At 41.2% G+C, this 19,441-nt stretch overlaps 1 protein-coding gene across 7 annotated transcripts in view; it reads right to left on the bottom strand.

Moving 5' to 3' along the window:
* Positions 1-19,441, bottom strand: part of KALRN (kalirin RhoGEF kinase) — a 668,576-nt gene that overhangs the window by 174,450 nt on the left and 474,685 nt on the right. For 4 of the 7 annotated variants that reach the window (XM_060639748.3, XM_060639750.3, XM_060639749.3 and 1 more), the window contains exon 34: positions 14,520-15,982. The exons of the other annotated variants lie outside the window; for them this stretch is intronic. In XM_060639748.3, coding sequence (XP_060495731.1) covers positions 15,920-15,982 — 63 coding nt within the window. In that variant the 3' untranslated portion in view covers positions 14,520-15,919. Of the gene's footprint in view, positions 1-14,519; positions 15,983-19,441 lie in introns of those variants that run through there. 7 annotated transcript variants of the gene reach the window in all.

Genomic DNA, 19,441 nt, shown 5'->3' with positions numbered 1-19,441 from the left:
ATGCTCTTGCTAATGTCTTCAATTTCCTCACTCCTCTCTGCTCATTTAGCCCAGCTGTTTACATAGTGGAAATACAATATATTTAAAAATGAATGGATAAATACATGAGAAAACAGAGCATATGTGTTAATTTCTGACAACCCCTTTGCCTATAATTCAAAGCTAAACAATTTTTAAATATCATTGCTTTATAGTCCTATATATCTTTTATCCATATAAATAACAATTATATATAAAATTGGATTATCCCTTACATATAACTGTCATTTCCTCAATTCTACATTACTTATGATGTGTGCTTATTTATTTTTCTAGCCAAAAGCCATAGACTTCAGGTTAATAATTAAGTCAGTAATGGAAAAGCAGAATGTTTAAGCATGAATGAAATTTAGAAATAATTTCCTATTACTTTCCAATTTTTTAGATGACAAACTGACAAACTGAAAACTGAGGTTTTCAGGATATAGATAATTTGGCTAAAATGTTTTTCAAAGCTCTTATGGCTGCTTAACAACAAAATTAGGACCCAAACCAAACCTCTTGATTCCAACCTAAGGTTCTTTCCATCCCACAGCAGTACTGTATTTTCTTACCCAGGTCTGCTTGTATCCAATACTCGGTGTTTGTAGACAATTTGAATGTGGTTTACAGTACAGCTTGCCCTGGCTTCCCAGTGATACCATGAACTACTTAATGTTGGGTTGACCACAAGATTTCTAGAATAAGGTCATGCAATCTTAAAGAACTACTTACAATAGGAGCAATGCGGTGCATATGTCATGTTCTTACACTTGGGTAAAACATCCTTTTGAACATTAGTCAGTGACTGTGCCACAGAGGATTTAATAAATTCACATCCCGACTGTGTAATACCTACTGTGTAGAGTCCAAAGCCAGAAGCCAATAGAGAACTCTACAGGCTAATGTATAAATAGTGTAATAAATTAAGCCCTAAGATACATGTCTCAGCCCTCTAGACCCATCAGGACATTGCACCCTCAAAAACTGGTTCCCTAAGTCTGGAAAAAGTCTCAAGAAGCACAAGAAGCCTTCTCATCTCTATACTCTGACTAGACATTAACTTTAACACTTATCCAATACACATAGGGACTAACAGTCATGGACAGAGCCTGGTGGAAGTTAGGCAGTGAGAGTAACAGGAAAAAACCCCAGCTTACATGAATAATATTATTTCAACATACAGGCACACCTTGTTTATTGTGCTTTGCTTTATTCTGCATTGCAGATACTGTGCTTTTTATAAATTGAAGGTATGTGGCAACCCTACATCGAGCAAGTCAATTGGTATCATTTTCCAACAGCATTTGCTTACTTTGCGTCTCTGTGTCACATTTTAGTAATTCTCACAGTATTTCAAATTTTTCATTATTATTATGCTTGTTATGTTGATCTGTGATGTTACTATTGTCATTGTTTGCCATGAACTATGTCCATGTAAGACAATGAACTTAATCAATGTGGTATGTTCTGACTGCTCCATTGATGAACTATTCCCGCATATCTCCCCTTACCCTTGGGCCTCCTTATTCCCTAAGACACAACAATACTGAAATTAGGCCAACTAATAATCCTACAAAGGTCTCTAAGTGTTCAAGTGAAATAAAGAGTCTGTATATCTTTTAATTTAAATCACAAGCTAGAAATAGTTAAGCTTTATGAGAAAGTATGTTGAAAGCCAACATACACCAAAAACTAGGCCTCTTGCACCAAACAGTTAGCCAAGTTGCGAATGCAAAGGAAAAGTTCTTGGATGAAATTAAAATTGCTACTCTAGTTAACACACAAATGATAAGAAAGTGAAACAGCCTTATTGCTGATATGGAGAAAGTTTGAGTGATCTAGATGGAAGATCAAACTAGACACAACACTCCCTTAAGCCAAAGCCTAATCTAGAACAAGGTCCTAACTCTCTTCAATTCTGTGAAGGCTGAGAGAGGTGAGGATGCTGCAGAATAAAAGTTGGCAACTAGCAGAGGTTGGCTCATGACGTTTAAAGGAGAGAAGCTGTCTCCATAGCATAAAGTGCAAGGTGAAGAGCAGGTGCTGATGTAGAAGCAGCAGCGAGTTATCCAGAAGATCTAGCTAAGATAGCTCATGAAGGTGGCTACACTAAGCAATAAATTCTCAGTGTGGACAACACAGCCTTTTATTGAAAGCAGATGCTATCTAAGACTTTCATAGCTGGAGAGGAGAAGTCAATGCTTCAAACCTTCAAAGGACAGGCTAACTCTCTTCTTAGGGGCTAATGCAGCTGCTGACTTTAATTTGAAGCCAATGCTCATTTACCATTCCGAAAATCCTAGGGCCCTTAGGAATTATGCTATCAAGAATTATGCTAAATCTACTCTACTTGTGCTCTATGAATGGAATGACAAAGCCTGGATGACAGCATATCTGTTTACAACATGGTTTACTTAAGATTTTAAGTAAAGAAAAAAAGATTCCTTTTAAAACATTACTCATCACTGACAATGCACCTGGACCCACAAGAACTTTGATGGAGACGTACAAGATTAATGTTGTTTTCAACACTGTTGTTAACACAACATCCATTCTGCAGCCCATGGATCAAGAAATAAATTCAACTTTTGAGTTTTATTATTTAAGAAATACATTTTGTAAGGCTATAGCTGTGATAGACAGTGATTCCACTGATGCATCTGGGCAAAGTACACTGAAAACCTTCTGGAAAGCTTTCACCATTCTAAATGCCAGTAAGAACATTTGTGATTCATGGGAAGAGGTCAAAATAGCAACATTAACAGGAGTTTGAAAGAAGTTGGTTAGAACTTGTGAAGGTCAAGATTCCAGCAGAGGAAGTAACTACAGATGTGGTGGAAACAGCACGAGAACTAGAATTAGAAGTGGAGCCTAAAGATGTGACAGATTGCTGCCATCTCAAGATAAAATCTTAAAGGATGAACAGTTGCTTCTTACGGATGAACAAAGAAACTGGTTTCTGGAGCTGGAAACTACTCTTGGGCAAGATGCTGTGAAGACTGTTGAAATGACAACAAAGGATTTAGAATATTATAAAAACTGAGTTGATAAACCAGCAGCAGGCTTTAGGAGGATTGACTCCAATTTTGAAAGAAGTTCTACTGTTGGTAAAATACTACCAAACAGGATTGCATGCTACAGATAAATTGTGAACAGAGGACTTAATCTGTGCATGAACCTCATTGTTGTTTTATTTGAGAACCTTAACAGAAGACCATGGGGAAGGGGAAAAAATATTACAAACTGAGAGGGAGAGAGCCAAACCATAAGAGACTATTAAATACAGAGAACAAACTGAGCGTTGATAGGGGGGTGGGGGAGAGGGGAAAATCGGTGATGGACACTTGTCGGGATGAGCACTGGGTGTTGTATGTAAGCGATGAACCATGGGAATCTACTCCCAAAACCAAGAGCACACTGAACACACTGTATGTTAGCCAATTTGACAATAAATTATATTTAAAAAAATTAATTAAAAAAAAAAAGAATTGCTGCAGCCATCCAACCTTTAGCAGCCATGACCCTGACCTGTCAGCAGCCAATAACTTAGAGGCAAGACCCTCCACCAGTAAAATGATTACAATTTGCTGAAAGCTCTGATTATGGTCAGCATTTTTTAACAATAAAGTATTTTTTAACTAAGTTATACACAGTGTTTTTTAGAAATAATGTTAATGTATACTTATTAATAGACTATAGAGTATAGTGTCAACCTAACTTTTATATGCACTGGAAAACAAAAAGTTCATTTGACTTGCTTTAAATTTATTGTAGTATTTGCTTTATTTTGCAGTGGTCTGGAACTGAACCTACAATATCTTCAAGGTATGCCTACATACATTTGAAATTCATACACACACACACACACACACACACACACACACACACACACTCATCTGTTGAGCAGACCCAAAATTTGAGAATCTGAGTTAGAGCCAAAATCCAAATAATCGAGTTAAGAGCCAAAATGTAAATTATTTGCAAATACCACTTGATGTTAACTGCTAATGTAGTTATTCTGATGTTCACCAAATATTTTTAGCCCTCTGCCTTCTGGACATATAGCTCAGCTGTTTTTTCTGGCTCCTGTTGGTTTTGTAGGGCCTAAGACTAGTTCTGGCCATTGATGCTGAGTCATTTCCGCACTGGATCATTTAATTGTGGGTTAAGATCCTGAAGAATTCTCTTTTTGTCTAGGATGGTAATTGACAACTTTAGAAGCTGGTCTATCAGCCAGAACCCCTGATTCCCTATGATGAACAGAGCCCCTTGTCAACCCATTATGAACATAATAGTGTCAGCAAGAAATAAATCCTTGTTGTTTTAAGCCCACCAATATTTTCAGAGTTGTTGACACACTATAACCTAGTTTATCCTGATAAATACATCTACTTTAATTCTCTTCTTTGGATGGAACAGTCTTAGGGAAGGATACTGGTAGGACTCCAGGAACATTGAGAGAGTGGTAGGAAAGATAAAGTTAAGAAAGGGAGAGAGTTGCAATGGGGCCATTCTGAGACAAATATGGACATATACAAATTGATGCAATTTGTGTAAACCTACTGGATTTTATTATTGTTGCTGCTGTTACTACTGCTACCATGATTATTATTATTAGTTCTATTATTATTTTTTTAACAACCTGAAGATTACTGTTATTACATGATATGACTCATCCTTGGTGTTGGATAAAGACACAAAGGGAGGACAGATCATCCTAGTTTTTGGATCCCTCAGGCTAATGCAAAAGCTATTCATTATACATAGTGTGAATTTTGTTCTTTGAGTATTTATATTTCCTCACACAATTGGACTACATAATTCTTCTAGTTAAGGACCATATTTTATATTCCTTGTGTATACTTTGGAATGGTCTTAAAATCAAGCTGAAGGCCAGCTTCACTTGCTATTAGGGAATTTGCATCAGATACCATTGTTGGCCTTCTCTTAGGCTGACTCACAACAAGGGCATTAATTCTCGCATTGTCATTTCCTGGAGTCTTAGGAATGCTTAATAAGAGTCAAGGGCATGGGGGTGGGGCAGGGCAGAGGAGAAGTGCATTTTCAATCAACATTATTTTTACTTTTATTTATTTATTTTCATGTTTATTTTTGAGAGAAAAAGAGAGAAAGAGAGAGAGAGCGTGCATGTGTGTGCACGTGTGTGCATGTGTGTGGGGGAGGGGCAGAGAGAGAGGGAGACACAGAACTCAGCAGGCTCCAGGCTCTGAGCTGTCAGCATAGAGCACAAGCGGGGCTCAAACTCACTAACCGTGAGATCACGAGCTGAGCCGAAGTTGGACGCTCAACTGACTGAGCCACCCAGGTGCCCCCAATCGACACTATTTTTAGAACTTTATTCCTCATTGGTGACCAACTCAGTAAAGAAAATCAAGTGAGAGACGTTTTTCAAATTGACTTCTTAGAGCAAGTGTTTCATTTTTCTTGAACATGTGTTTTGCTGGGTTTATTCTCTCTGTAGCTCCTGGCCCTTGGTGCTTTTCCTTTTTTAATCTTCCCATTTGCCATTCTTAATTAAAAATGCTCTACAGAGCTCCAAAAGCCAAGTGATTCACTCAAAGTTTCATGACTGGGTAATACAATAAAAACTGTTGAGAAAGGAGTTGGCATTTATCAGAATCCTTTGAATTGTCAGCGACCAACCTCATGGTAGTTTCCCACACTTGGCTGTGCAGCCAGGTTGCCCTTTGCTCCTTGGATTATGACCTTGCAATTTCTTTGGTAAATTTTCAATTGGTTTCCTTGGCTTTCAGTCTTACATTTGAACTTTGCCTGTACAATCACACACCAGACCTGTCTTCTACTCTTGCATTATCTGGATGGAACTCAAGCATCATGATCCTGTTTTTGCCAAGAATGACATTATTCTGTGGAATGCCCTCCTACTCCCTGGTGGTGCAATGCAGGTATTTGGCTGCCAGTCTGGTTGCATTAAAGATGTAGAATATTTCTCTCTGTCTTTCTGCACACTAATGCTCTACATTATGCAATTGGACTTGCAGTCCGTACTATGTGTCTGGCACTGGTATAGGCAGTGGAGATACAACAGTGAAAAAGTCATACAAGAATACTTGCCCTCACAGAACTTACCCTGCAGCAATGACAAGTCCAATTCCTAGTATGATCTGACGTGGATCCTATAAAACTGTCCTGATTCCTTGTCTAGATAATGATCTATATCTGCATGTAAGTTCAAACTTACATCCATTTGCATCTTTTTTTTTTTTTTTTTTTTAGTTTTAGTTTACAACTAAATTTTCATCGAAACAGGCCAAAAGACAGTTGACCCATATCAGGTATGGTCAGAAGTCCCCTGCCACACAGGCAACACATGTTGCTCCAGGAAAATAGAAAGTAACTAAGTGCCACATTTGATTTCTCACAGCCACACAGAAAATGTGACTTTGTTTGTCACTTTATTTGCCACCAATTGGCTCCTGGACCAAGAGCTGAGCTGCAAGGAACTTGTCCCATGCGGCCCTTTTCCAGAGGGCCTAACCAACGCCATTTGAGACTAACCTTTCTAAATAGCTCTGGGAGACAACTCTCTGGACTTGATCGAACAGTGTATCTCTCTGGAGATAAGGCTTAGCATTAGATAGAAGCTATCACACAATGAACGTGTGCATGTGCACATACGCACGGTAGTATCTGAGCTCCTCTCTCATTTGGCTTCAATCTCAAAAGCTTGTCTCTCTAGGGCAAACCCATAAGTGGGAGGAGACAGCCAGCTTCTCCTTAACCCCCAAGTCTGCTGCCTACATTTAATGAGTCCTCAATAAGGTCTGGGGAGAGGAAATCGGGAAACTCCATTTATACCACAACTGTAAGTGAGCCATCTTCCTGTTGGCAAGGACTCAGATAGAGGTTGAACATATCTATTATTTGCACCCAAGAAACAGATTCCTATCTCAAGACTTTAACAGGAATTTCCGGACCTCTTCAATGGGTCTCCTGGGGCCCTGTGCTGTTTGTGATAAAGAGAACCAGGACTCTCTCTGCCTTAGTACTGGTGACTGAGGTTTGTCTCTAAACAGGCATAGTTGGAAACTATTCTTCCTGCTGCTGCTAAACCTTTATCAAGCTACACTTAAGGCACCCTGCAGTCTACTGGGAACTGGGGGAGGTAATGAAAGGGAATTGATATTTTCAATCTATTAAGGATAAAAATACTGTGACACTTCTCATGATCTGCAATGCCCCTTGGAGCTTCCAGACATTTATGCATACTGTATTCCATGAACTCTTGGTTCCTAGATTCATTTTATATTTGGACCATATATGGGTTTACGTTCAAGGATCTTATCATGTGAACTTTGAGGGATGTTTGGAAATAGTACAGGTGAGGTCCTTATCAGTCTGAATGGAATATAGTTTCCTCTGACCCAGCCTAATACCACATCAGAAAGGCTCCCTTGGACTGGTGGAGACCGAGGGAGTAGTCTGGGGACCCATGTGAATTCTAGGGCACACTCTTGGGCATCCTCTTGGTTCCAATGGAGGCATGAAGGCTGGGGAAGAAGCCATCTTACTTGAGAGCTGCTATCTGTTCCTAGGTAAGACCACTCCTCCCCACATCTTCATGTTTGACTGGGGAGTAATGGAGAGAGATTTCTAAAACCTTGTGTGTCCTCCTACTAGAACCCTCACCACCACCACCTCCTCCAACACTCACAGCCTCATCACCACTCTGTGACTTGGGAGTGAGTATAATTTCATTATAATCTATATCCCTGTTCATGTCAGTCAATAGAACTCAGACCCTCCTCTCACTTCTTCCCTCACCCCCTCCACTCCTCACCTCCCTCTGAAGTTATGTTTTTCTATATGGCATATATCATCAGCTTGCACTTTATATATTTTACTTATTTGTCTGTATTCCCACCAGAATGTCAGCTCCATGAGGGTAGGAAATCTCTGTTTTGTTGTTGTTGTTGCTGTTGTCTAAAATAGTGCCTGGCAGAGTAGGTATTCAATAAATATTTGTTGAATGAATAAATTATGTGATGGATATCTAGGTATTTGTTGAGAGTCACCAATTACTGACAACATCCATTTTCTTGTTTTTTTTTTTGATGAATGACCCCCTCATTGACCCTTTGGATGTATTAGTCTTTCCCAAGTCTCTGATAGTTGAGGGGACCATCTAGAACCCAAATCATCACATTACTTTGGGCATAATCCTTGACATGCCTCCCCCATGTCAAGCATTTGCCAAAGAGACCAATATGTCCAATGTAACTATTGATGCTACCCCATCCCAACCCTCTACATTCTCCACCTCTACTTGTATATGCATTCTTATATAAGACATTTAATCCAGGAGAAAACAAGCCAGGTTTCTGACTATTATGGCCAAATATGGGGCCAATAGCATGATGGGAAATGGGCATGTGGGATGATCTAAGCAATTGTATTTGTTACACCATCAGACACAGTGGGCTAATTACCTTCTCACTTTAATTTTTGAGTCATTCATTCCTCAGAAGCTAGGAATGCTGAGTTGATGGCCTCTCCTAGAAGCCTAGGCACCTGCTGGCCCTATCAACAATCTTGGACTGTGCCATGAAGCTGAAATGTCACCACTTATATTCTGCAACATTAACCAATCAATTGTGCCCTACAAGGGCCCCCCTCTTTAATGACCTATTCCATCTCTAAGCCTGAGAGTACTTAGATTGTTTGTGATGGCTGGGCTTGGAGGTCTACATCTATGGCTCTCCAACAAATCTGTTGGTTGGATAGTCCCAGAAATACCAAAAAATAAAGCAATATGTAAGACATTCAACACCAAATGAGAATGTAGGAAGAGTCTGGAAAGTACAAAGCCTCCTATTTCCATCTTAACTTCCATCTGGTCTTGGAGGAACTGAACTATGTAAATCAATTTTATCACTGACTTGCTCTTCTCAGGGCCAAGAAGTCCGTGCAAGTCCTCATGAATCTATGCGACACCAGAGCAATACTTGGAGTGCCATACTTTGGGTCACTCTCTGAGTAAGTGTGCCAAACCAATGCAATCTAAATCCTGCTTTTACATCAACTATGTTTCAGTTCCCACTCCCACCCTATTACTTCTTTTTACCCTGATTGGTGCCATAACAACTGGGCAAAACTTGGCAAAACCAAATCTAAAAACTCTAGGTTATGCTTGGGTGTAAGGCCCATTAAAAGGCCACCACTAATAGACAACAAAGTCCTTGGATATTCTTACAAACAGAATGACACTCCTTATTCCATCATCCCAGAAACTCAAAGGCAGATACATAGAGACCCCATCCCCCATCTCTGCTATTTCTGAATCCTCTAAATTCTCTCTGTGTCTACCACTATCCATGACCACATCCACCCACAGTATGCCTGGTTACTTTATCATGCCACTAGCATGCTTGATAGTCACTGGTAAGACTGGATATAGCACCTGTGCTGTGAAAACCCCCTCTAGGGCCAGGAGAGGCTTGCAGAGCTGGCAGAAACAGAGTTCACGAGACAGATCTGAGATTTAGCTGCATATCTGCCCCAACCCCCTCTCTTGGGATTCTACTATCCACAAAGCCCAACCTAACGCAGAGCGGGGTCAGAGCCTGAGCAGCTACTTTAAGGTGCTGTACATTCAGGTGGCCCAATAAACAGGGGGAAGGGTGTTAGTGGTATTCTTTGAGTCACTTGGTCAGCAGAACTACAATTTTATCCTTATCTTTCAGCTGTACTTTTGGTAAACTCATCTTCTTTTTTGGATTATGAATTTAGAATTTAGGGGTGCCTGGGTGGCTCAGTCAGTTAAGTGGCCAACTTCAGCTCAGGTCATGATCTTGCGGTCCCTAAGTTCGAACCCCGCGTTGGGCCCTGTGCTGACAGCTCGGGGCCTGGAGCCTGCTTCGGATTCTGTGTCTCCTTCTCTCTGACCCTCCCCCATTCATGCTCTCTCTCTGTCTCAAAAATAAATAAACGTTAAAAAAAATTAAAAAAAAATTTATTTAAGGGCTCACATTCTTACAAAATCCTTTTTACTGGCCTTCAACACCTTTCTATGTATCGGTAATTGTGTATATATCCACACACAAACATGCACATACATGTGCATTGTTGGATTGTGGTCTGAATCTCTTCTTCTCATGGACTCTCTAACACTGACCCAACTAATAGAATCTTCTGCATCTCACCCCATCTCCCCCAGATCCACCTGTTTTCTTATTTGCTCAGTCCCTGTGTTGTAGTGGGCATGGACTTTTTCTTAAGGAATAGTCATTTTTATATCATACTTTGGACTCTAAAACTCAGTAAAAACACATTCACACTGGATCTTTCATCAATATGGAATTTCTAATCATATAAGCTTTATGCCCTTATATAGTCAGTTTGTGACAGTCCATGTGTGGAAATCAACAGCAGATTGTAGATCCTATACCCTGTTACCATGCTTTTGGGCTGCTGATGCAGATCTCCATGCGAGCTCAGAATAGAGAGCAGTGCTCCTTCTCCATCCCACTCTTTTCCTTCCCAGGTACATCTTTTTTCCTAATGATGCCTATTTTATGTTGAAGCTAAAATAACTCATCAGTTAGCTTTAATTAAGCATACAGTGAGTAAAGAGAATGAAAATGGGAGAAACTTACATGGGTTTATAATTTGCATCCAGAATAGACTTGAATGTTAATTATTCTATATAATTTATAGTGGGATTCTATTATATGCCATGTTCTTTGAGGACAGGATTAGTTCTAACTCAATTTTATAGCCTGTTCAGTGGCTCTTACAAGGTCTGGTCACAATAAGTGCTTAATAAATGCTTATTGAACCAATGAGTGGTCCCAATGGCAGTACTAAAGGAAGATGTCAGAATGTCAATGGGTTGAGGGACAGATGAGGGCAGTTTTAGAAATAAAACTTTTAAAACCTTGGGCTCTTGGTTGGTCAAAAACAGTATGGAAGTTGAAAAGAGACAGCTCTTTGAAACCCAGTGTCTGTGAGATCCAATGAGAGACTTCACTCTCTCACTGTGAGGAATCAGTGCAGGACTGGAGAAAATCACCAGAAGAGCAAATACTGGAAGGGAGAATTTTACCTTTCATGCCCATGTGTTTTTTTTTTTTTTTTTAATATATATTTGAATACCTGGGAAAGTGATTCACCAGCCATCAGATTTAACAAAACCCACTCTCATTTTGCTGTGTGCTTTAGTGATACAGAAAATTTTCAATTATCTCCGCTAATGGAAAGGAAGCAATGGTACATATAATCAAAATGCCATTTCTATTTGCCTTTGGAAGTATTATGTGTGCTTTTCCCCCAGCAGGTTTGCTTTCATAATGATTAGTTCTAGCTTAGGCTAATATTAAAATGAGTTAGCATTTTCTATGCACAATAGCTGGTAGTAGAAGAGATGTGTTTGTGGCAGAGGAAACTCATGCAAGGCTTAGTATTTGCCACAGTTAATCGCCCACATGGATGATCCACTTGCAGCGAGTGGGATTTTAAACAGAGCAAAAGGCAGAGTGACTAGATGTCCTGGATTTCAATGACCAATGGGTAGATGGCCAAGGAGGAAACCATAGCTAGCATTATGAAAAGTGTTAAAAGAGAAAGAACACTGGACTAGTCATAAGGCCACTGGGGTTCCTTGATGCCCAAGGGAGGTCATATAACCTCTTTGTGTCTCAAGTTTCCAAAAAATATGATAATGACACCTATTCTGTCTACCTCACAAGCTAACTGTGCCAAAAGAGGATAGTGGGCTAAAGGACTTGCAAAAGTATTAAATGCTATGAAAATGCAAAGCACTATTAGATAAGCAATGAAATATTATTGTTGCCACCTTTCCAGGAACTGTTCCTTGCCCTACCTCCTCAGTGCTTGGGGCCTCAGGCTGGGGTTTCTGAAGCTTACCCCAATTAAAAATAGTCCCCTTTCTTGATAGACCCCTGCTCTTCAAGGATAGCTACTCTGATAATATCCATGCACCCTAGTGAATGGATGCATCCTTTTTTGGGTAACAGGGACCTACCATCTATAATAGATTAACTTGGTGGCTTTAAAAGTGTGGTCCCTGGAGAAGAAGCATTAGTATTACTTGGGAATTTGTTAGAAATGCAAATTCTTGGGTCTACCCCCACCTACTGAATCACAAACTCTGGGAGTGGGGCCCAGCAATCTGTTTTAACAAGTCCTCCGGATGAGTCTGATACATGCTCAAATTTAAGAACAAAAAAAGCAAGCTAGGAATCAGACTCTGGGACATTCCACTGACAAACTTATTTTTCTGCAGGAGGTAGGGGAAGGCTTACGGGACTCTTCACAGTGCATAGTGTGAGTGTGTGTGTGTGTGTGTGTGTGTGTGTGTATGTAAATGATGATCTGGAACATCATTTTCTCAGGTAGGTCTCTATCCCAACCACCCTAAAAATGCATCCCCACCTCAGAGACTGCCTACCCCCTTTCTTGATTTACTTTTCTTTGTAACACTTATCACTTTCTAATTTGCTGTGTTATTTACTTCTTTACTTGGTGGATTGTCTGTCTTCCCCTAAGCTAGAAAGTATGCTCCACAAGGGCAGTCCATTTTGTTCACTGCTGTGTCCCCAGCTCTGAGAACTGTGCTTAGTGGACTAGTGGACACTCAGTAAATATCTGCCGAATTAATGAGTGAATGAATATCTGCTGAACCTGGGAGATGAGGAAATACTGGGGTCAGACCAAAACACCGAAACACCTGCGAGCATCCTTATTAGGCAAGGTTGCTACAACATGAGAGCCTTGCCTCTCTGCTCCTGCTTTGGGCTCTGAAATAAGTCTATAAATATGGCTTGAGTATATGCCATCCTTGGGGATTTGGTTCACTATACTCTTTGATTATCATTACAAAATGTGCTATCTGGATTCTCCTAGACGGGCTAGCGTACTGATTGATCAACATGTTTATCTGGCTGTTTGGGGCTGGGGGCAGTCTATGTTTGTAGCAGACTAGAGTGTGATGTGGCAGGGAAAACAGTAGTCTAAGAGTGAAAAACAGGAGTTCTGAGTTCTAGTCCTCTGCCCCTAACTCGCTGTGTAGTCTTGGGCAAACTGGGTAGCTATTCTGGGTCTCATTTCATTTGTTGATCTCAGTGATCTTCAAGGTCCCTTTCAGCGGTTATTATAGATCCATTGATGAGTTACTTGATTAATGTATGTCTCCTCTACTGGTAAGCTCCCTGAGAACGGGGTGAGTCTATATTTGTCCACCTAGTTCATAATGCCCAGTACTTGCAGGTACTAGGTATTTGCTGAGTGAGCAAATCCCTGTGAAAGCCAGATGGTGATCTTAGCCTCATCAGCCTGTGCTCTGCATAAGTCACAGGGACATGGATGTGGCCACAAAGACCTGGCCTGGAAGAGACCTCCAATCACACAAGGAAGAGCAGGATACTGGCTGTGCTCGCCCCCTACCCCCATGGCATACAGAAGGTGCACAATTCATTAAGGTGAAGACTGTGACAGTACACAGGGGAGATCCCAAGATGGCACTGGGCCATCAGGCCTGTGGTTTGAAAAAGCATGGATCTGGAGATCAGAGACCTACATTTGAATCTCAGAGCTGCTATTTTCTAGCTTTATGACTTATCGTGTAAGTTATTTACTTCTCTTAGCTTCAGCCTCTTCAGCTGGAAAATGAAGACAGAACTGCCTGCCCCTCAGGATGACTGTGAAGATTAGAGGAGATGATGTATATCAGGTGCCTTCCCAGCATCTGTATGAGAAACGTGCTCAGTAAATGGAAGCCTCTTTGTCTGGTTCTGCCCTCCTGACCCGCCCCTCGCCCCATGACGTTTCTAACAATGCCTGCTTCCCCAGAGAACCAGACTAAGTTTGTTACCAGCTCATGGCAGTGCCCTGGCCAGCCCGGCTGAGGGGAATAAAGATTGGGATAAAAAGTGTTTCTCAAAATATCTACCTTCAGAAATATAGATTTTCTTCTTTTGCTTCCAGTTTGCTTAATGAGATTTGGAGATTTCTGACTTGCTATGGCTAGAGAGCAAAAGGTGCTATTTTGTAAATAAAATTTCACAACACTATCTTTTGAATGTGCTGAGATTTATCACTGAACAAGTTTGAACTTTGCTTGTCTCTCTTTTTGGCTGCCTTTGTCTCCCCTTCCACCTTGCTCCCCACCCACCCCTCCCTGGTAAAGTGAATTCTACTCCTGTTCTTGCCCTGCCTCCTCCGCTCTCCCCACCATACTAATCTACTACATATGGCCATCTTTCTTCTGGAAAACAAATTCTGCTGCTAGGCAACCAGAACACAAAATTGCTGTGGTTGACATGATTCTTATTAGTGATAGCAACTGCAGAAGTGCCGCCATGACGGCATGCCACATGTATGCTCACTGCGTCTGTCCCCAGCTAGACAGACCTTTCCAGAAAGTGGGATGGGGTGGATTCTTGGTAGAAAATTAATGGCCTCAGCACTCAACAGAGAGTATTTATAAATCACTGTATATCAACAGCCTGCTTTAGAATCATTTTATTAGAACACATTCATGAAAGTGACATACGGAAAAAAGACAGCAGCAATTCTCAGTCATGCAAATGCCCGTGTTAAGGTTCTCCATTGGATTAAGTTCAAGTACAAAGACAGTCCTTTCCTGAGCCAGGTGCAATTCCAGGGAGTGACACTGTGAATTGGGCGCATGTTTCCTCCACAAAGTTCAGAACACTGAACAAGTCCCATCCTCACAAGATTGCGAGGTACATGGAAGTGTAAACTTTCAGGATTTTAAAGACCCCTTTACCCAGCCCTCCCCCATAACCCAGCTGGAGGAAGTAAGCCCAACGTGGGGCCCTCTTAGAAATATGGTTTAGTCTATTGAAAATAAAGCAGTGGGCCTTAAAAAATTAGAAAATGAGTATATATATATACATATATATATATATGTAGGTAATGGAATCCTCTTTGCCTCTTTCTTGCCTTGGTGTGGGGTTTCCAGGAAACTCTGTTAGGGGATGGGGCTCTCTTGAGTGTCTTGGAAGCTGGAGGGCTTTTTAAACTTTTAACTTTTATTATGAAAAATTGCAAACACATACAAAAGTGGAGAGATGGTATAATGAATGCCCATGAACCGACCATCTAGTCTCAACAGTTACCAACATGCAGCCAGTTTGTTTCATTTATTTCTTCTCCCTCTTCCCATCCCCCACCCCCGACAGGATAATTTGGGAGTCAGGAGGGTGGTCTTTGAACCAGAGTGAAGTTAGAGGAGCCAGGAAATCCCGACAAAACCTGGGCAGGCTGACACAGAGAGAACACTGGTTGGGGACATGGTTGGGCCAATGTTCGGGAACCGCTAGAGTTAACCCTCCTCTTCTCTACCATAAACTACCCCTTATTCCTCCTCCCTCTTTCTCATGATGTGGGGGAGGAGGGCTAGATTAGAATGATGGGTTTTCCAGGTCAGGAGCCACTGACAATAGAAATGTTCAATCTGGACAAAAACTCCAGAGATAAGTATGTCCCTCGGATGAGCATGCCCACTCACATGGCAGACGCCCGGGGCGAAGAGGACCTGGGGTGCCTGGTGTTTGGATTGGGAGTCAGGGGGAGTGGCTTGGGTCATGGGGCCTCTCACAGATCCCTACCGTCCCACCATTTTCAACTTTGGAGAGAAGCTCAGCAACCTCGAATCGCACCTGGTAGAGAAGCAGGGAGCCCGAGGGGCAAGCCCATGGCCCAGGGGGGCAGATTTTGCCTGGAACATGTTGCCCTCTGAGCAAAGGCTGTACCCCACACCAGCCCTGCCAGAGCAGTCTCAAGAGAGGTGGGTGATGGGAGTCCAGGTGGGAGGTCCCAACGGCGGCACGGCTAACCCGGTGAGCTGCAGGGACAAGTCCCAGGCTGCGCGCTAAACGTAAGTGGAGAAAGGATCTCCAGGTCCCAGGTGCCACCGAGGAGCAAGGTTGCCATCCTGTTAAGAAAAGGGCCGGGGCTCTGTGATTTGCATATGACTTTGCAAAAATCTGCACGAGATCCCGTAGCCCTTTATAGAAAACAGAGTTAAATCATCAGTGCAACCTACTGTATTTCTAGCAACCCAATGCACAGAGTGCAACCTGGCAGATACACCATCATTTTTTTAGAAGAGGAAATGGAGGGAACACAGTGCTGTGTAGGACATTCCTTGGTCTGAAGGTTCAGAAGAAGCCAACCAAGTCCAGGATCCAGATGAGGATCGCTGACTGGCCACTTTCACTAACTCTGGCAGGGCTCAAATCCATATACTTTTCCTCGCATTAGATGCTCGTTGAGCAGTCCTGTGGTTTCCCAACATCCCACACATAAAAGCAGGAGGAGAGCCAGGAAGAATATAAAGAGAGATGCGTTAAATATGAAGTCCTAGTGACAGTGATCATTAGTGTTTATTTCATACCCTTCTGTTTTGTTTCTTTGTTTCAACTCTTTTAGGATCCCTGTGCCTTGCCAGCAAGTCTCACTATGACATTCATTTGGGGGGAAAGAAACCGAGAAAAGTTTAACCATTTATGTAGCACGTCTTTGGCAGTAAGTGACCTAAAATTCCCGATTTCAAGTATCTCTAGGGTTCGTGACATGTGGTAATCTGTGATTTTTCCAAGGCATGTGGTTGGTTTGTGAGGCCACATGGCTGGCTGAAGGAGTGGATCAATGGGTGAATGAGGGAGCCTTCCAGAGACTCAGCTTCCATATTCCAGTGTGGCCACACCTACTCTACTCAGACACCAGAAGCAATGGAATCGTTTCTTTAATAAGGCCCCTCAAAGAAAGTTAACTTCTAGTGCTATTGGAGGTGTGAAATATTCTAAAAAGCAATGGCTCAGCCAAGAGAAAAGTCCAAGGTAAATTAAAGAGTATGATCTCATATTTGACTGTGGCTCAGATTATGATGCTAAAGGTTCCATCATACTTGCCATATAGAAATGAGAAAACAATTTCAAACTCCCTTAGTAAGAACTCCAGCCAGCCAAAAACTGTTCATTAGGGAAAGAAAACACTTCAGCATCAAGGTAAAATGGCAGTTACTCTGAGCTGTGAGGAAGATAGGGGATACTTAGAATTCAGAAAGGAGAGGAGATTCTGAAGAAAGCCAGGAGCTGTACACAAGCATTTGTGAAGTAACTCATAGAAGGTGCTGGTGACCACAGAGTTCATCTTTACTAAGGCAAAGGGTCTTAGGAATTTTATATACATTACATTAATAGGGAGGTGGGGCAGAGGGGTGGTATCTGCCATCCTGATTAGTTAGTTCCCCACACTATAAGTTACTGTCATTGCCAGTTTAATGTATAGATGTGCTATAAGATCTGGAGAATTTAGTGGCAGAATTTAATGGTTTTATAGATGCTGACTTTGACATTTTATTCTTTACACAGTTCTTAAAATTCTGAAGGGAGAGACAGTTTTTAAAAATATTTTTATTGTCATTATTATTATTAATAGCTAATATTTGTTGAGTGTTTAGCACATGCTAGGCAAAGAGCTGAGTGTCTGGCTTGCATCATTTCATGTAATTTGCACCACAACATTATGGGTAGGTAATACCATTACCTCCATTTTGCAGACTGAAGCCCTGAGAGGCCCTGCCCAGGATCATACAACTGGCAAGTGAAGGGGGTGAGATCTGTACTGTGGTTGGTTTGATTCCAAGGCTGTCCTTAACCACTGTGCTATGGTGGCTCCTGCAAAGGAGAATTGATCTCCTAAGTGATGTCTGGATGTTTGTGGATTCCCAAGGTCTTGGAAAGCATCTCACGTATTTTGTAGATCCATCTTATCCTCAAGGACCTATCTAGAAGAGGTTTGGGTCACTTCATTATATATATATATATATATATATATATATATATATCCATTAGGTCTTGCAGACGAATTTTTACCCCCTTTTAAACCTCAAGTTATAATTGTCTCTGTGCACCTGTACATCTGTCTGCTAGTTTGATGTGTGAGACATCTAAGAAATAAATGCATGTAGGCATACTGAATGCTTGTTCTCTAAACCCTGAGAAAATACAGACACATTCATAAGGAGGCTATTATTTTACATAGCCCAGTTGGTAACTTCATGAAAGAGTAGTGAACACCAATGCATAGCTCTTAACTTCAAAAATGACGGCCATTCATAATCTCTTTGAGATGATTTTCTAAGAATCATCATTAAAAAGGACTAATAAGAAAAGTTTAAATGAAAGTGTGGGGGCAGGGGGAAAGGCCATTAAATTTGTTTGAGATGATAATTATTTCTATTATTTAGAAAATATCTCTCAGCTTGGAATTCATATATATGTTCCACATCCAATCACCCTATACCTTTGGCATTTCAATTCAGTAGGCCAGGGTAGGGGCCTGTAGTTAGCTTTTAGATATATTTCCCTCATAATTCTGTGGGATGCCTGGTTTGGAATCCTCGGCACACTCCATCGCTGGAAAACCTGAGTTTTGTAGTGTTTGAACTGCATTTTCACATCCGACAGCACACACTGTCCAGAAGTACTTGTCTTTGGCATTTTCCATGAGGGGCAAGAATCAGTGAGACCCACTTCAGTAGAGCAGTGGCTTTTATTAACCAGACCTCCTCATTATTCTTTTATCTTTAAGGAGGGCCCTATGTTGATATTTCCCCTATCTCCCACTATTCAGGTATAGACACCCTTTTTATAAATACTTTACATAATACAATGTAGGCTCCATTCAAATACTAGACACTCGTGACATAAGCTTTCTGAGCTACTGGAGATGTTCTGCAGACCCTGGGTGCATAAGAGACATCATTGGACATCCAGTGGTATAATAATAGCCACGAATGGGGAACATATTTATATATTATAGATTTAAACCCTTTCTTGGTCCATAAAGAATTTGAGGCAACTATTTGGCAATATGTTTTTAAGTGCATCTTCAGTTGGCTGTATCTTCTGATGTTTCTCTCTGATGGACTGGGAAGCCAGTGAGTCAGAAGTATGCCTGAATTACTACTCCCATGGTTAAGACATAATAAAGAGCCTCTTCCACATTCCTGACTCATGCCTTGTTCTGCTACCCAGTGAGCGATTGACACATGGGATATAGGGAACATGGAATGTTCTTGGTATTTTAATGCAGGTGTGTTTTACTCAGATGATCAAGGGGGAAATGATAGGACTTAGACCATTTGGGTAAAATGTTACTTTGTGTGCTTTGGCTTGAATTATCCAATTGTTTCCCTTAGTGAGCTTGTCCAGTGGAAGGCAGTGTGCATAGTGGACACCAGAAAGACTTGGGTTCATATCTATGTTCTGCCATGTTCTGGTTGTGTGACCTTGGGCAAGTTATTGAACCTCTTAGAGTGACATGTTCCTCATCTGCAAAATGAGGATAATGATACTTACCTTGAAGAATTGTTGTGAGGACCAAA

The sequence above is a fragment of the Panthera onca genome, chromosome C2, assembly GCF_046562875.1.
Source record: "Panthera onca isolate mPanOnc1 chromosome C2, mPanOnc1 haplotype 2, whole genome shotgun sequence".
Lineage (NCBI taxonomy): Eukaryota > Metazoa > Chordata > Mammalia > Carnivora > Felidae > Panthera > Panthera onca.
The sequence above is the reverse complement of the archived record's forward strand: the minus strand, read 5'-3'. Positions and strand labels throughout refer to the sequence as shown.